The sequence below is a fragment of the Thamnophis sirtalis genome, unplaced genomic scaffold, assembly GCF_051295495.1.
Source record: "Thamnophis sirtalis isolate CommonGarterSnake01/CBP01778 unplaced genomic scaffold, rThaSir2_p1.2 scaffold_10, whole genome shotgun sequence".
In the NCBI taxonomy this organism is placed as follows: domain Eukaryota; kingdom Metazoa; phylum Chordata; class Lepidosauria; order Squamata; family Natricidae; genus Thamnophis; species Thamnophis sirtalis.
In genome coordinates, this window is record NW_028261390.1 from 11722558 (window position 1) to 11735740 (window position 13183).

Here is a 13183-nt window from a genome sequence, read left to right on the forward strand (position 1 = left end):
AACTAAACTAAACTACATTTGCTATGAATTGTGTAAAAACAATAAATGTCCTCTTTGGAAATAAGTAACCATGAATGCTTTTTAGCCCGGGTAAAACCCACGTGATCATAATATATTTTTTGAGCAACAAATCCAGTTACTGGCATCGTCGGTTCTTCTGGAATTCCACAAGATTTGGAAGTCCCCACGACGATCATCCTGCTTTAATCATTTCCTCATGTGCCACATGTCCTACTGTAAACTACTTATCCAGCAATAATTAGCTTTGGGAAGGAATTCCTGCTGACACCAGCAAAATCTTTCTTCCTCTGGCTAATAACAGTTTGGGTAGCATACACATTTCTGAAAGGATTACAGTGGATGGGGAAAGAAGTAAATGGACCCAACATGCCTTGGTCATAATCTTGTTCCTTTCCTTTCCACCGCATCCTTTTAAAAAGTGCACGTGAAACGTTCACATACAATTAATATTGCATACAGTTTGGACCCGCTGACATTTTTCTAGGAATCATTTCATTACCTTTCTTACAGTAGGGCATTCAGCCTTTTTTTCCTGGATTTTTCTCTTTGGTTTGACTTCCCCTGATTCACTTGCCTTTCAGGTCCCTTATAATAATTCCACGGGCTATCCAAATGTCAGCTAATTTCTGGAATCCCGAAACCATGTTATGAAATTACAGCATCACAGTGCCTGTCTTTGTTTAAATATCCTGGAAGGAGTGGGGAAATTCTTGTATCTATGGGGCATAAATTCATGTAGGGGGAATAGAATACAATTTCATGACCTATTTGTGGATTTGACAATGATGAGGTTGTGCTTTGGAGATCAGAAATGGCATGACTGCAATATTCTGAGGAACATTATAAAGATAACACACTCTTCTCATTGCGCAGTCTGATTGATTTAGGAGCGCAAGAATGGGATCATACTATCCTCCTCCTCTCCATCATCATAATTTTCAAGTCACTTTTGCTCTTCAGTTTTCCAGTGTTTTCCTTGTTTTTATCCAATAGCATCTGTAATAGCTGAGATTGTATTCTACTATCTGTAAGGTAAAGGTAAAGGTTCCCCTCGCACATATGTGTTAGTCATTCCCAACTCTAGGGGGTGGTGCTCATCTCCGTTTCAAAGCCGAAGAGCCAGCGCTGTCCAAAGACGTCTCTGTGGTTATGTGGCCAGCGTGACTAAACGTCGAAGGCGCACAGAACGCTGTTACCTTCCCACCAAAGGTGGTCCCTATTTTTCTACTTGCATTTTTACATGCTTTTGAACTGCTAGGTCGGCAGATGCTGGGACAAGTAATGGGAGCTCACCCTGTTATGCGGGCGCTAGGGATTCGAACCGCTGAATTGTCACCTGATCAACAAGCTCAGCGTCTTAGCTACTGAGCCACTGGATCCCATTCATTCATTCATTTATTTAGGTACCTACTATCTGTATGTATTGCTTTTCTTGAATTCACTATCAGAGCAAATAAAACATTGTCAAAGTAAATTTATGGATTAAAAGGAAAGGTTCTTAAGTGGCACTGTCAACTTGATGTTTTATCTCCCAGACATCTGTACCACTACATAGTTCTTTCTGCAGGTCTACATCTGTGACACACAATTCTTGGCAGTTCATATTGATGGGATTACAACCAAGTATGAAACTGCTTCAGGCATTTTTAAGTGAGCTTGAATTTTTAAACAGAAGCTTTTACTTGTATTTTGTTACATGAGCTTAACCTTTTATGTTGAGAAATACCAGAATAGTAGGACCAGCCCCAGATTCAGACAGATTAGATAGAAGCCTCTCACTCCCACACTTGTGCAAAAAAAACCAGAAAGGTACCTTCAAGTTGTATCAGTTTTTACAAAAGCCACTGTGATAACATTTTCACTGTTATGTGTCATTTTTAGAATATTCGAATCCTCTCAGTATTTGATGGTTACAGGCAGGTGCGAAATCCAGCAGGTTCTGACAGGTTCTGGAGAACCGGTAGTGGAAATTTTGAGTATTTTGGAGAACCGGTAGCAGAAATTTTGAGTAGTTTCTTCAACATATAACTACAAAAATACATTTGCAAGAATGTACATAATGCTTGATGATAGAAAATGATGTACAGGTGATCTTCAGGTATGACCATTCATTCAATGACCTTTCAAACTTATGATAGTAAGTTGCAACAACGTGCCCACGGTATCATGAGTGTGACCCATATCCTACTACTGGTTTCAAATATACATAACACATGCAGTGAATATTGAAATTAGCAGCTTACTCAAGGTCAAGGAGGTAACATCAGACAAGGAATGTAAACCAAACAGAGTCTCTGAAAAATGAAGCTTGCCTGAATGGCTTTGCTTTTAACAGGAACATGCAGAAGAATAGTCACAATCCAGTCCAAATGTCAAGAGCCACGTCAGGGTTGTTGGCCAGTGCAGAGATCAGAATTTCACAAGCAGAAGCCTCACAAACGTCACATAAGACCCAGAGATCAGATGGTTGATTCCAAGGAAGAATCATGGATCAGGTCTACCTCTTAAATCCGGCTGCACATTTGTGATAATTGTAATATTATAGTTTTTGAACTTACGTGAGAGCTTTGATGGGAGAAAGACCAAAATATATATGTAATGATTTGTTATAAATTTAGAGTAGAGAGAGTTTAGAGTAGTTTATTTATCTGCCGCCCTTTTCCCTAGGGGGACTCAGGGCGGCTTACAATTCGAAAGGAGGGGAAAACAAACAGATTAATACATAAGACAGTACATCATTAAAAGCACAACATTCATACAATTCGGGCGGGTTACGGTCTTTAACCCCAGGCCTGACGTGATAGCCAGGTTTTAAGGGCTGTGCGGAAGGTCTGGAGGGTGGTGAGGGTACGAATCTCCACGGGGAGATCGTTCCATAGGGTCGGAGCTGCCACCGAGAAGGCTCTCCTCCGCGTGGTTGCCAGTCGACATTGACCGGCAGATGGAACTCGGAGGAGGCCTAATCTATGGGATCTAATTGGTCAAGTGGAGGTAATTGGCAGTAGGCGGTCTCTCAAGTATTTAACGTGGAAGCAAGGCAAGTTGGCGTTATAGTTGTGTCCATCATAATGACTGTTGCCTTAGAATAAAATTTGTCCCACATTTAGTACAAATACTAAATGAAAAGAAAGTACTGAAGCCTTCTTGAACAAGGGTTGTCTTGTTTTGCTTTCTCAGATAAAATGCATGTGTCATTAGCTGAAGCCCTGGAAGTTCGGGGTGGACCGCTACAGGAAGAAGAAATATGGGCTGTGCTGAATCAAAGTGCTGAAAGCCTTCAAGAGTTACTCCGAAAAGGTAAGGCCTAGATTTTAGCTTCAAGGTGTGTGTGTTGTAGTAAAACAACATAGGGTGGAAAATAATACAAGGCTTCCCCAAAAAACACAAGGCAGAGTCCTGGTCCCGATAAAACCCCTTTTATTAAACGAATGTGAATTCCTCCCATTCGCATTCAGTAAGGCTTGGCAAACAGTCTTTCAAAGGAATATTTATGACTATGGACTTCATCTACCTTGGAAAGCTGCCATGTAAATATTTTCCAAATAAGGTGCTGTACAAGAAAATACTGGGCACACAGTCTCTGAGATTCACAAACAGATCTTCACACTCCTGAAACAAATCTAATGACCGAACAAATTGTTTCTTGCAAAAGTCCACTCCCCTTTCGCTCCTCTTTTATTTCCTCTGGGAGGGGCCATTCACCGTCCACCTATGGCTTTACTCCCAAGTCAATCCTGATTTCTGAGTTGTTCTTTCCTTCTGTCAGCTCTGTGCAGGCTCCAGCTGTTCCTCTGCCTCACTGCTGTCTAGCTCCATAGTCACCTGATCACTGCCAGACAGCCTTGGTCCCGTCGCTGCCTCCGATTCAGAACCCTCATCTGAGTCTTCCGCAGCCTTCAGGACTGGCCCATGTTCCTCCTCAAAGTCCTCAGTATCTGACTCTGTTGCCAGCTCCACTGGTGGGCCACAACACTCTGTATTAACCAGGATTTGGAATAGAACACATTCCTCTGAACCATGTTGATACCATTCTTTCTGATTATCTGAGACCTTGTTTTGGCTTTACCTTCATTGATTCCTACCACACATGGTCGCTTAATTAAATAGGTAATGTTTAAGAGAGATGTTTGGATAATCATTTAGGAGATAGGTTCATTTAACCTACCACTGTTTGAAGATCTGAATATATTAGGGATAACATGGAGGTCAAAGGATGAACTACTGGTAGTAGCTTTTAGTTTCAGCATTTTAAAAAGGTGCATTGCGGGGGGGGGGGAAATGAGGTTGTGCATTCCCATCTAAAGCCTTTGGAAATCTGACACACTGATGACATGTTTTGGAACTGTTTCAAGAAGCCAAGCCTGAGGCAACCACACCTTCTTTATTTAAACTTTGTAATGTAAACTGAAGTCTCAGCGGTCAAACTCTCCTTTCTGTCTTTCCCACCTGCCCAAAACTGAAAACCCCAAACCTTTATCATCGTCTGTCTGAATGTAGAGGTGAAACATCGAGGAATCTGTTCCTTATGCATATAAACACAACTGTGAACAAATAACAGAACAGAATAGAATAGAATTCATTATTTTGTATTTGTATTTTATTATTTGTATGCCGCCCTTCCCCGGGAGGACTCAGGGCGGCGAACAATTCAAGGGGGAAAAAAGGGGAAACATAAAAAGACAAAATACAAATAATAAAAGTAGACAACAGTCGCACAACCATACATGTCGAGAGGGGAGGGAACTCATCACCCCCAGGCCTGCCGGCAAAGCCAGGTTTTAACGGCTTTTCGGAAGGCCTGGAGAGAGGTGAGGGTCTGAGTCCCTGCGGGGAGTTCATTCCAGAGGGCCGGAGCTGCCACAGAGAAGGCCCTCCCCCAGGTAATAGCCAGGTGGCATTGGCTCGTAGATGGCACCCGGAGGAGGCCAACCCTGTGAGATCTAATGGGTCTGTGGGAGGTAATTGGCAGCAGGCGGTCTCTCAAGTACCCAGATCCAATACCATGAAGGGCTTTATAAGTTACGACTAGCACCTTGAAGCGTATCCGGAGACTGATCGGTAACCAGTGCAGCTCGCGGAGGATAGGAGTAACGTGGGTGTACCGAGGTGCACCCACAATCGCTCGCGCGGCTGCGTTCTGGACGAGTTGAAGTCTCCGAATACTCTTCAAGGGCTGCCCCATGTAGAGCGCATTGCAGTAGTAATGGCCAAGTGTAATTGGATACACTAGGAATTTGTCTCCGGTGCATAAGCTCTCAGTGTACATAACAAACATGTATTTTGCTTTGTGTACTGAGCATACAAAATTAATTCCTAGTTGAACGTTTTATTCCTCATTTTTTGGTTAATTTTATGCTAATTTCTCTATTAAAAGTTGGCATTGTGCCAGCTACTGTACCTGCTTTGAAAAGAAAGAAATATTTAGAAATATTTCTCTAGGTTGTAGAGAGGAGAGGTAGAGTAATAATACTGTACAACACGGGGGTCCCCAACCTTTCCGGCCTGGCGGGGGCGGGGGAGTAGGGAAAGGGGGAATGGTTCTGTTACCTGATATTTCTTCAGAAATTCCCCCTCTGATAAGATCCAGCAGGGATAACATCCTCCAAATCCTCTCAATTAAGCCATGTCATTTTAAGCAGTTGGTGAGGTGCCATCCCTGTTAAATTCAGACTTTGCTTGCCTTTCATAAAACCCTGAACGCCTGTTTTTTTCCCAGGCACTGGGTCAATTTTTGTGAATGATTTTTGTGAATGCGAAGGTGGCGCAGTGGGTAAATGCAGCACTGCAGGCTACTTCAGCTGACTGCAGTTCTGCAGTTTGGCTGTTCAAATCTCACTGGCTCAGGGTTGACTCAGCCTTCCATCCTTCCGAGGTGGGTAAAATGAGGACCCGGATTGTTGTTGGGGGCAATATGCTGACTCTATAAACCGCTTAGAGAGGGCTGAAAGCCCTATGAAGCGGTATATAAGTCTAACTGCTATTGCTATTGTTATCCAACATTTTCTTAAAAACTGCCAATGTTGGAGCATTCACAACTTCTGGAGGCAAGTTGTTCCACCGATTAATTGTTCTAACTGTCAGGAAATTTATTCTTATTTCTAGGTTGCTTCTCTCCTTGATTAGTTTCCACCCATTGCTTCTTGTCCTGCCCTCAGGTGCTTTGGAGAATAGCATGACCCCTCTTGTTTGTGGCAGCCCCTGAGATACTGGAACACTGCTATCATGTCTCCCCTAGTCCTTCTTTTCATTAAACTAGACATACCCAGTTCCTGCAACCATTCTTCATATGTTTTAGCCTCAAATCCCCTAATCAGCTTTGTTGCTCTTCTCTGCACTCTTTATAGAGTCTCAACATCTTTTACATTGTGGCAACCAAAACTGGATGCAGTATTCCAAGTGTGGCCTTACCAAGGCATTATTAACATTATACGTTTTTAATTGAATCACCATCCGATTGGATTGTTTTGTGGGTTGTTTTGATTGCTGAATTGCCTCTAATATAATTGTTTTATGCCTTAATATACAGTATATTTGAATAAGGTATTTTTTAAATAATGTTATTTCTGTTTTAACCGTATGCCATCCTGAATTGGAAATCAAAAGGCTGGCTATATCCAGTAAATAGACTAAATAAATAAATAGCCAAGTGCACATTAAAGCTATCTTTCTCTAGGAGAACTTCATGCAATTTTGATTTGATTTTGGCTCAAGCTTTGGCTCAAGCTTCCTAAGTCAGAGGTGAAATCCAGCAGGTTTTGACAGGTTCTGGAGAACCGGTAGTGGAAATTTTGAGTAGTTCGGAGAACTGGCAAATGCCACCTCTGGCTGACCCCAGAGTGCGAATGGAGATTTTGCAGTATCCTTCCCCGGGAGTGGGGTGGGAATGGAGATTTTGCAGTATCATTTCCCCTGCCACGCCCACGAAGCCATGTCCACCAATTGTCATCATGCCCAACAAGCCACGCCCACAGAACCCGTAGTAAAAAAAATGAATTTCACCACTGTCCTAAGTCCAGAATTTTCAGTATGCAAAGCAGTATTAGATTGACAGGAATGCCTCTTCAGTAGATATGCCAAGATTTAATATGTAGTGTAGATGAGTAAATTCACAGTATATACTACAAATCTTTCCTTAAAACTTCAAAATGACTCTCAGAGAGGTTCTTTTCATCATGGTTTGGGCATTTATACCTGGAAATTTCTATCAGACGTCATTATTTGTAGCAAATAAGAGTATGAGCCAACTTCTTCACAAGTTTCTGAGACCTGCTCTTGAGTTAATAAAACAGTTGCTTATTACTCTCTTCAAAGATCCAAGAGATAAGAATAAAGCCAGCCCTGGCTTTTGCTGTAGTTCTCAGGCAACACCTCACAAAACTGAGATTTTGACATATTTGATGTTCATAATTATAGATGTGGCTTCTTGCCCAGTATTGATGGTTTATGTCAAATTAGATTGATTTGTCTCTTTTTCACTGAGATGAAACTAGAAGTTTCGAGTCTTTTGCTGTTAACAGGAAAACAGTTTTCATGCATGATTGAGTGAAGCAAAATCAGTTGTGCGTTTTAGAAATAATAAAAGTAGGCCTATAATTCTTTTTAAATGAGAAAGTGTCTCAGGCATTGATTTTTTTTTTTCATCCTGGTTGCTGCTCAGCCATGAACCTCTTAAGGTATTTTGGCCATTCAGCTTCTATTCTTTCACCTATAAATGAGATTTCTTGGTAGCTGTTTGGAATGAGATCTTAAATCACCTTTTTCAGCCAGGTGTTTTCCAATTATGATGAAGAATTCCAGTTCTCATAAGGGTTGGAAATGGCTAGAAATTCTCAACTGTGATAAACATCCAGTCAGTTTTAATTCTTTAGTATATTTGGAGATTGGGCAATCTGCCTTAACCTGTGGACAGGCATCATTAGTTCGTAAAGAATTATTTTTGGTGGCGCGGTGGTTAGAATGCAGTATTGCAGGCTACTTCTGCTGACTGCCGGCTGCCAGCAATTGCAGTTCAATTCTCACCGGCTCAAGGGTGACTCAGCCTTCCATCCTTCCGAGGCGGGTAAAATGAGGACCTAGATTGTTGGAGGCATTAGGTTGACTCTGTAAACTTCTTAGAGAGGTGTGTGAAGCACTGTGAAACGGAATATAAGTCTAAGTGCTATTGCTATTATTAATTATAAGGGCGCCTTTAGGGACAGTTGGCGACTTCAAAATGGCGGGCTCAACTGGGTAGTCAAAACCCCACTCCTCTTTACATCCATGTGATGTTACGAAAGACTGTACATCTGGTCTTGGGAAGTGGGAAGCGAGCTGTGCAATGTTAAAGGAGAGGGAATGGCAGTTGTGAAAAAGTAAAAAGTGTGAGAAAGGAACTCAATCTGTCCCTGACATGTTTCTGTTGGGCCTAACAAGGAACAGAAGGCCTCTTGACAGGCTTTCAAGGTTCTATCAAAATACAGATAATCCTTGATTTATGACCATAACTGGGAGGGGAGCTTCCACCATTAAGCGATGCAGTTGGGTTGATCTGAAATGCCTTTCCTAGGCCAATCTTCGTGTTCCATTTGTAAGTCGCTGCTTTAGCACTTGTCATTCAAAGCATGTAGACTTCATCTTTTACTCTTTGTGCTACATGGAGTTGCAAGCTGAATCTTGCATTCTTCCACCATCTGAGGTCACAAGCAACAGGTCTTTCCAGGTCTTTTGCATGTAATGAGTTTCTGTATATGTAGAAGACTGGCCTTCCCTTTTCATGGAATTTTTAATCATTTCTAAAGTGGATAAGTAAAACATGTTGAAGCTGGTTACTTTGCAAAATGGTATCAGTCTCTAAAGTTTGTAAGGTCTTTTGCAAGATCAGATGGGTATCAAGCCTCAGTCACAGTCCTTTATTCATAGTGAACAAGAAAACCCAATTAAACTGAGACAGTTAAGCCTAAGGTAACAATCATCTAACCCAGGGGTATCCAACTTGATTTCATTGAGGGCCGCATCAGGGTTGGGTTTGACCTCTGGGAGGCTGGGGTGGGCATGGCCAGCTTGACATCCTCAGGGGCACCTGTGGTGGCCTGAGCGTTCTGCCAGTGAAAATGGGCTCCTGAGCTCTGTTTTCGGCTGTGACAGCCTCCTGCAATTCCCTGCCCATGAAAACGGAGCTCAGGAGGGCCGCACAGAGCTCTGCCAAGCTCCGTTTTCACTGGCAGAGGCACCACAGGCTGGTCCTTTGCTGTTTCCATGGCGGCCCTATGGGCCAGATCTAAGCATCCCATGGGCTGGATGCGGCCCATGGGCCTTGGGTTTGAAACCCCTGTCCTAACCCAATCTGGTGCTTCATGGGTGCTGAATTTCAGCCCCCTTTATTCAAACATAATCCTGGCTGGAGTTAATGGAGTTTGATATAGCACGTCTAGAAGCATCAATCAGATTGGAGAATGCTGCCATAACTCTTCGTTTGAAAGTAAGCCTCATGGATCTCATGAGAATGTATTCTGGGGTAAGCAATGCTTTGTAAACCTTTTTTTTTTCAAATGGTAACTGGATTTTCTTGGGTTTGTTTTCCTTTGAAAACATTTCACTTCTCATCCAAGCAGCTTCTTCAGTTATGAACTTGGATGAGAAGCAAAACGTTATGAACCGAAGAAGCTCCTTGGATGCGGGGCGAAACATTTTCAAGGAAAAAAACCAAGAAAGTCCAGTTACCTTTTGGAAAAAGCATCTTTGGGACAACTATGTCCTGGATGATTGATAATCTCCATAGAAAAGGCCTTGCAAAGTAAATATAGTGCCTCATCTGCATGTTGCTTGCTACATGGAGCTAAGTAAGTGTGGATCTGATCAGTTCTTTGGAAAGAAGATCAGCAGAAATCCTAAATAAAGTTAGAGTAAAGGCATAATAATTAATATGTTCATAAGAACATGCAGTGAGTGCAGTGTTCAGGAATTAATAGTGCTCAGGGGTGAGTTGCTACTGGCATTACTGCCGGTTCGGTGCGCAAAAAAGTTTGCGCAGTGGACACCTAAAATAGTCATTAGAAAAGGGGAAAAAATTACATTTCTGCAATGGAGATTGTTCTGCCCATGTGCAGAACCAAAATTCAAGATGGCGCCGCCGACAATAAAACCGGTTCAGGTCCGTGGGCGGCCAAGTTACTACCTACTCGGCCGGACTGGGCCAAACCGGTAGGAACCCACCTCTGATAGTGCTGGAAAGATTACAGAAGATGCTTGATTAAGTAGCATTAATACAATAATCTATTTATAATGTTACATAGGAGGTAAAAATAATCTTATGTCAGCCACTAGTAACCATCAACAGATCTTTTAGGAATCCAAAATCTTCCTCTGTTCATTATGCAAGTATATAATTGTTGGTATGAACAAGACAGTCAAATTATATTGCATATCACAAACTGTATATTTTGGTGACTTTTTGAATGATAGCGAATCAGTGCGTAATCATTACAGTTGAACTTTTGTCAATTAGATAAAAGGTACTACGCCACCCCACCCCACCCCCGTCTAATGAAAGAGAAGATTCTGCCCTATACATTTACACCAGGGGTGAAATGCTACCAGTTCGGACCAATTCGCCCGAACCGATAGTAAAAATGCTACTGGTTCGCCCAAACCGGTAGTAAAAAAAAAAATTAACCATTTCGGGTGAACCAATTTTTCTAACTATCAGCTGTGAAACACGATTTATAGTAGCTAGAAAGCAGAATTTCCTGCTTTATAGCTAATGTAAATCGCGTGGCACAACAGATCCCCCCCCCATTGCTGTTCGCTTACCTTTGCAGGCGCTCAGTAGCAGGCTCCGCCCACCCGCCCGGACGTCATCACGTCCATTTTTGACACTCTTTGCATGTGCGTGCACTAACATTGCTACTGAATAGGTATCAAAGGTAAGTGAATTTCACCCCTGACTTACACATCTAGTAGAACAGAGAGATCTGGGCAACCAAGTCCTAATTAAGGAGTGAGAAAGAATAATAAAATTGAGTTGGTCAAGTTTTATTCAGGTTTGGTTTTTTAGTTCAAATGATCTAGTTTGGATTGTTTCAGAGTTTATTTCTTTGGGACGAGTCCAACCTCAGTAAACAATCTAGCATATTTAAATGTGTATGAAGACACAATTAGCTTTAGCACTGGGCAGATGGTGAATTACCCTTGGCCATAAGGAAGCTAACAATAGTGGCATTATTTTGGTATATAAATTGTATTAGCAATTCTCTCGATTAAAAATACATTGAGAAAATAGTTAAATTAAACCAAACTTATTGAAAACTTTTCAGTCAAGCAAGCCAAATTAAAGTTTTATTTCTATAAGCCATAAAGTTAGCAATCTGGGTTCTATCAGTATTTCTGATGAATAGATATGTAAAGATACCGTATTTTTCGGAGTATAAGATGCACCAGAGTATAAGACGCACCAAGGTTTTGAAAAGGCAAATTAAAAAAAAGGTTTTGCACTTCACAAACCTCCCCAAAATGGTCCGTTTTTCATGAAAATGGGCCCATTTCCCCCCCCCCCCAAAAGGGCATGAGTAGCCTTTAAGGGGCTTGTAGAATTCTCCGGGGGGGGAGCAAAAATGAGCAAAAAACGGCCCGTTTTTCACTCATTTCTGCCCTCCCCTGCGCCTAGAAGCAGTCTGAAAGCCTCCTAAAAGCTATGCACGGCCATTTTGGTGAAGGGGGCAGGGGTTCGGGAGGCAAAAAATGCTGTATTCAGTGAATAAGAGGCACCCAGATTTTCAGCCACTTTTTTGAGGGAAAAAGGTGCGAAAAATACGGTAGATATGAAGGGGGGAAAGAAAGACATGAATGTATGAAAATATATGATGAAAACTATTGGAGAATACTGTCTCAGAGGGCTCAAGTGGAAAATTAGTCTAGAATCATAAATATAAGAAGGTTGACACCCCACTCCAATGCCTTTGAACCATATTAAGTGTTCCTCAGGCAAAAGTTGCCAATCTGAGGAGATTCCTGTACAATAGGCATAGAACAATAAAGCAACAAATCCAGCATATCCAATGGGTAGGGGCTATTTTGAGGTTTTCTGCTAGGAAACCTGTTACCCAATTAGATATTTGTTGCAACTACAGTTTTTTTTTTCCACCTCCCCACCTACTCAGCCTCCGTTAATAGAGAGAACAGCTAAGGATTGTAGTCTAATGATCTGATGAACTCTCTCTCTCTGTGTGTGTGTTTTGATTATGTGCCTTCAAATTGGTGTCAAATTGGTGTCAATTTTTAGTACCCAGGCAATTTTCTCCAGGATAAATACTGTATGTACTTAAGCTACAGTAAATGAATTTATTTATAAATGCCACAACCTTTCTCATCATTATTAATTGCACTATCAAGTCATTTCAATAGTAAACATAATCCTCCTCCTCCTCCTCCTCCTCCTCCTCCTCCTCCTCCTCCTTCTTCTTCCCCTCCTCTTCCTCCTCCTCTTCTTCTTCTTCCTCCTTTTCTTCCTCTCCTCCTCTTCCTCCTCCTCCTCCTCTTCTTCCTCCTCCTCCTCTTCCTCTCCTCCTCTTCCTCTTCTCTTCCTCCTCCTCTTCCTCTCCTCCTCTTCCTCTCCTCCTCTTCCTCTTCTCTTCCTCCTCTTCCTCTCCTCCTCTTCTTCTTCCTGCTCCTCCTCTTCCTCTTCTCCTCTTCCTCTTCTCATCCTCCTCCTCTTCCTCTTCCTCTTCCTCCTCTTCTTCTTCTTCCTCCTCCTCTTCCTCTCCTCCTCTTCCTCTCCTCCTCAAGAGGAGTTTTTTCCCCGGCAGAATAGCAATTCAGAATAGCAGCGTATTGCTTTTATAAGAGACTATTTAAAAAAAAAAAAACCAATAGAAGCCACGCTGCCAGTTTTGCTTTCTGCCACTCCACACTTATGTTCTTTTGACCAGGTGGCACAGCTCTGGATACAGGTCATCAATTTGCCAAAAAATGATACAGAACTTTTTTTTTCTTTTTGGAAAGGCTTGAACATTGATCAACATTAGAGGAGGGGAGAGAGAAAAGGAATTGTGACTTCTCCCTCTTCAAGATGAGATCTTTCTGAGAGAGTGGGAGTCTCTTCCTGGAGGCAGGAGGGTTGGGTTTTTTTATTTTTATTTTTAGGATTGGGAGGATTCAAACGGCGAAGTCATTCGGCTTGACCCCAGAC

General features: G+C 42.1%; 1 protein-coding gene across 3 annotated transcripts in view; it reads left to right on the top strand.

Moving 5' to 3' along the window:
• The window catches only part of PTPN13 (protein tyrosine phosphatase non-receptor type 13), a 181211-nt gene that overhangs the window by 46311 nt on the left and 121717 nt on the right, over positions 1–13183 (top strand). For all 3 annotated transcript variants that reach the window (XM_087724069.1, XM_087724070.1, XM_087724071.1), the window contains exon 2: positions 3199–3318. In XM_087724069.1, the coding sequence (XP_087580195.1) occupies positions 3204–3318 (115 nt within the window). In that variant the 5' untranslated portion in view covers positions 3199–3203. The remainder of the gene's footprint in view (positions 1–3198; positions 3319–13183) is intronic.